Here is a 5,281-nt window from a genome sequence, read left to right as displayed (position 1 = left end):
GGGAAAGAGCACCTGCAGCAGTGAGATGCCTGGGAGCCCCAAGTTAATTACATCCGGAGTTGGTTCACCTCCAGGAAAAGGAGCGCTAGCCAGTCAATGGCAAAGCATAGCCTTGGGGGTTGGAAGATGTAAACCCCTGGGTTCCTGGGGATCAATCCCTACCTGGTGCAAAATGCAGCTCTAGTTGTCCAAGAGATGCCCTCCTATGAACTTTCCAGGTTGGAGGAGGGCACCGTTTGGAAACACAAGGAAAGCCAGGGAAGAGCACACAGAAGGTCCTACCAGTGAGGAATCAAGACTGAGCACCCATGTGCCTGCTCTGTAGACCCTCCTAGAACTAGAGCAGATCTAGCTTCCTTACAGCCTGTCCTTCACTGCCTGACCCTACACTGTCCCCAACCCAGCTAGACACCCAGCCCAGCCAGCTGTGCTTGCCCAGCTCCTGGCTCCTGTTCTCCCCAACTCCTCCATCTGGAGGAAAGATCTCTCCCTTCTCCATCTGTTTAAATCATTCAAGGAGCTCCTGCAGTGCCTTTCCCCCAGAGTCCCCCACCCCCCACTCCCTGAGCTGTCCCACACCTTGTACTATCCGACAGCTCCCATCACAGTTATTCAGGCCCAGATCTCACAGGGTCCACACCCCTTCCCTCTGCTGGCACTCTCTTCAGAGGCAATGAGGCTGGCCTCAAGGTCGGAGCCTCTGCTCTCTGCTTTACAGCACCCATTGTGATGGAGATGCTCCAGTAACACGTGCTGAAAACAACTGTTGAACCTCATCAGCTCTGAGGCTACCCACCCTTCAATCAAAGTCCGACTGAGTGGTTATCTCCTACCAGGAGCCCTCTCTGATCAACCCCATCTGACTGGGTCCAGTAAAGCTATATCCTGTCTCGGGGGTTTCTACCCCGTCACCTTCGGATGAATGGGGAGATCTGGTCAACTCTTCCTTTGATCTTCCCATAAAAATGCCCCTGCACCATTGGAGCTAGGCTCTGTGCAACAGAGGAGAAAGGGAAGAACAAATAAAAAGAAGTGCCTCCCCTGCCTCCCAACCAAGCTGCGTGGAGGCCAGCCTCATCCAAGGGGCCAGTCCACATAGAGGAGAATCCAGGGGCTCAGACTTAGGCCCTGAGATTTCACGGCAGGCCAGTGTGGGAGCTGCTACAGTCAGGAAGGGCTGCCTGAAGGAAGCAGGTGGAGAAGACCTGAGGGACAGAAAAGTGTCCCAGGCAGAGACCAGAGTAAACAGAGTGTCTAAGTCTCTTGAACTTGGGCTGTACCCACCTCATCTGCACCCTCCAGGAAAAGCTCAGTGCCTCACCAATCACATTCCTCAAATGCTTTCCCCTCAGACCCTAATAACATTGGGATTTTGCTGCTTAAGCTTTTCAACGCTGTGCACCAGGCCCACCTGTTAGAACAGTTCCACAGCCTTCTTCCGTGGTTCCCAGAATCCTCACCTCCTGAGCCCCAGCCCAGCCCTAGGCTGGACCTGTCCCCATCTGAGACCAGCACTGCTCAGCCCTGCCTGATATCAGGATCCCTGTGAAATTTACTAAAACATATCAATGCCTGGGCCCTGCCCCAGCCTGTATCATCAGGAGCTCTGGGTGGGGTCTGGCATCGCTGCATTTGTTGTCGTTGTTCCTTTGTTGTTGTTGTTGTTGAATATATTTTTTTAGCATTTTATTTCAAGTTTACAGAAAAGTTGGAAGAATGATCCAAAGTATACCCACATACTCCTTGCCCACATTTACCAATTATTTACATTTTACCTCACTTGTTTTATTGTTCTCTTTCTCTCTATATGTGTATTTGTATGTGTATGCGTGTGTGTATTTCTGAACCCTTTGAAAATAAGTTAGAGATATGGTATCCCTTTAGCCCTAAATATTACTCCCTAAGAACAAGAATTTTCTCTTACCTATGGATAGGGCAGTTATCAAAATCGAGAAGTCGAACACTGACACAGAACTATTATTTAATCTGGCCTCCACGTTCAAATTTCGATTGTCCCAGTGGGCACTGGGGTGTGGTAAAAGCTCCCCAGACAATTAGAAGATGCCGGCAGGGCTGGGAAGCCTGGTGGGGATGAGAACCGCCCAGCCCACTCTGTGCTCTGGCCAAAACCACAAAGACCCCCGCCTCCCTTTCTCAATTCCTCTCTCCCCAGCGTTTGCAGCTACGGCCCTGGCAAAGGTGTCAGGCTGGTAAAAGGCATTGACCCCTTCTCAGCAGACTGGAAGCCCAGTCTGGTCTCGCCGGTTGCCTGGGCAGAAGCTTCCGCCCAGCACCGCTATAAATAACCTGGAGGGGGCGGGCCGTGGGGCGGTGTCACTGCGGAGCCTGGAGGTGGGGGAGAATACCCCCCCCCGTTCCCGCGCCCGGGGCCATACCTTGGCCACTCTGTGCTCTGGCCAAAACCACAAAGACCCCCGCCTCCCTTTCTCAATTCCTCTCTCCCCAGCGTTTGCAGCTACGGCCCTGGCAAAGGTGTCAGGCTGGTAAAAGGCATTGACCCCTTCTCAGCAGACTGGAAGCCCAGTCTGGTCTCGCCGGTTGCCTGGGCAGAAGCTTCCGCCCAGCACCGCTATAAATAACCTGGAGGGGGCGGGCCGTGGGGCGGTGTCACTGCGGAGCCTGGAGGTGGGGGAGAATCCCCCCCCCCGTTCCCGCGCCCGGGGCCATACCTTGGCCGCCCGGCGCGTTGGGGAGGGAGGGGCCCACACAGCTCTAGCCTGGGGCGGGGGAAGGCGGGACCGCTGTACTCTGAGGCCGCTGCCGCTGAGGGAATGGGGGGTTCCGCGGGGCACCCGCGCCTTCTCCACGCCCCGCACCCGCTACTCTGCCTGCTCTGCCTCCTGCCGCCGCTGCTCAGAGTAAGTGCGGGGAGTGGTGGCGGGCGGGGAGGCGCGGGGCGGGGGGATCTCTTCGCAGGGTCGGGGCGCCGGGAGCTGGAGCTCCGTGCTCTCCTGACTGCGAGGCGGTAGGGGGTCTCACTGCTCAGTTACTGGGCTCGGTTTCACTTAGCCCTGTTAGGAGTTGAATGGAGGAGGTCTTAGGGCTTGGTGGCCGGGATGGGGTTGGGGATCCCTGTGTCCCGTGATGGGATGGAGATGTCCTGCCTGGATGAGGGGCAAGTGGAGGGGAGATGAAACTCTTCACACCAGCTAGGTTGGGACCTGAAAGCCTTTGTGGATGAGCAGAGCATTCTGGGGGACGCCCTAGTGTCTAGGACATGCCCTTCCTCGGGTCCAGAAATTTCCTGTCCCCTGGCCACTCTGTCACCTCCCCCATAGATCCCGCTGCGTCTCCCCTGCAGGAGCCTCAAGTCCCTTCCTCACCCCATCCCAGTGCTGGCCCTTCCCCACAAGGGACCCTCAGAAAGCTGTCCCCCGTTTCCTGCAGCCCGGTCCCCACGCTTGTCTCAGTGCCTGAAACCAGGCAGCCCTCAGTATCAAATGAGCAATGGGGCAGAGGGGCCACTTGGGGGAACCAGCCTTGCCAGGAGGTTCTCAAAGCTGTGGGTGTGCCCACCGGCCAGAGTCAGGGTCTGCAGGTAGGAGCCAAGGGTGACGGGATGGAGAGGAGCTGTACAGAAAGAGCTGAAGAAGTGGGGGTGAGGCTAGGAGGGGGTGATTTCCAGAAACAGATGGCGGAGAAATCTACCTCTTACCCTCTCCCCATTTTACAGATGGGGAAACTGAGGCTCGGAGAGGAAGGGTGACCTGTCCTAGGCCACACTTTTCACGAAGAGCCACGACACTAAAAGGTTTCAGAGGCCATGCAGTGCAAGGGACAGAGGCAGGCTGGAGGTCGGGAGGCCTGGCCCCATCCCCATACGTACACAGAGGACTCCTTCGTTCAACACTCATTCAACAGATGGGTAGTGAGCGTCCACTGTCTGTGGCAAAGTGGCTTTGCAGACAGACCTGATGCAATCCCTGCTTTGCTGCTTAGTGTGTGACCTTGGACAGGCTACTCAAATTTCCCCAGCCTCAGTTTCCTCCTGGGTAAAATGAGGATGATTTTGGTGCTTACTGAATAGGGTTGTCATGAGGAATAGTTGAGACAGTACAGGTAAAGCTCTGAGCACCATGCCTGGCACAGAGTAAGCAGAGATGAAGGCACTAGGGGCCCTGCCCTCCCAGGGGATCTGGTCAGGTGGAGGGGAGGAGTGGGCACCATGCTGAGGTGTGGTCAGTGCCCCGATGGGCAGATGGCCCCTAGACCTGCCAGGTCCTTTTAAGGACATTGCAGGGATGGGTGGAGGCTGTGGAGTGGGTTCACTACCACCCCCTCCTGCCCACCTCCCACTCCCGATGTCTTGGGCTCTGAGCTCTTTCTGTCCCCTGGCACTTGTTCTGGGGATAGGTGCCTTCAAGGCAGTTGGTGTGGCCCCTCAGCTGTCCCCCTCTGGGGGCCATGATGCCAACCGCCCAAGCTGGTTAGACGGAGAGGGTTTCCGGTTGCTGCTCCAGAGCCCGGCCAGGTTGAGGGGTCTGTGGGAGGGTACCCTGGGTCCCGGGGACGTCAGAACTGGCAACCTCAGAGGCAACAGTCTGCTCTCCCTGTAGAGTCAGCCCAGGCCCTGCCCCTAGCTCCCCGGATGGCCCAAGACTAGAGACTAGTTTACTCACCCAAAGTTACTCAGCACGTAAACCAGCTAGAGAGGACCGTGGCCTCTCTAGCCCCAAAGCACAGGCTTCCTTGCTTTGGGTCTTCATGGTCATGGGATTTATTTCTGGGTCCTCGTCCAACTATTCTGAGATTTCTGCTCTCTATGAAAAGAGAGTAAGTGACCTGGAGCGGGTGGTGGGGAAGGAGGGCGATCCAGGAGGGTCTGGCCTCCAGCCCTCTCATTTATTCAATAATACTTGATTCAGCCAGTATTTAAGGAGGATCATGCATGGTAAAGACATAAGGGTGAAAACAGCAGCCCGTGGCCCCTGCCCTGTGGAGTTGATAGCCTAAAGAAGCCTCTGGCCGAAGAAAACAACGGCTAAGAATTAAGTGTGTATTTACAAACTCTGGTCATGGGAACTGAGAACAAGTGTGTGCAGGTATAAGAGCCTCTGCCAGGATTGGGAGGAAGTCTGGCGGGAGGTGGGCAGGATGGCAGGGACGGAGATGGGGTGGTCCTAGAGGGAGGCTGAGGGAAGAGCACGCTGGGAGGGAGGCTCCAGAGTCCCAACCCTGAGAAGAGATGGTGTGAGGCGCCAGGGCGCATGGTGGGTCCGGGTGGGATCTGATTTCTATCCCAAGGGCACAGGGAGTTCAG

General features: G+C 56.2%; 1 protein-coding gene across 1 annotated transcript in view; it reads left to right on the top strand.

The window, feature by feature from the left end:
* The first annotated feature begins 2,792 nt into the window (after positions 1-2,792).
* Positions 2,793-5,281, top strand: part of CRHR2 (corticotropin releasing hormone receptor 2) — a 41,607-nt gene continuing 39,118 nt past the window's right edge. The window contains exon 1 of the mRNA XM_007466102.1: positions 2,793-2,879. Coding sequence (XP_007466164.1) covers positions 2,793-2,879 — 87 coding nt within the window. The remainder of the gene's footprint in view (positions 2,880-5,281) is intronic.

The sequence above is a fragment of the Lipotes vexillifer genome, unplaced genomic scaffold (assembly GCF_000442215.2).
Source record: "Lipotes vexillifer unplaced genomic scaffold, Lipotes_vexillifer_v1.1 scaffold150, whole genome shotgun sequence".
Lineage (NCBI taxonomy): Eukaryota > Metazoa > Chordata > Mammalia > Artiodactyla > Lipotidae > Lipotes > Lipotes vexillifer.
This window is presented reverse-complemented; position numbering and strand designations above follow the sequence as displayed.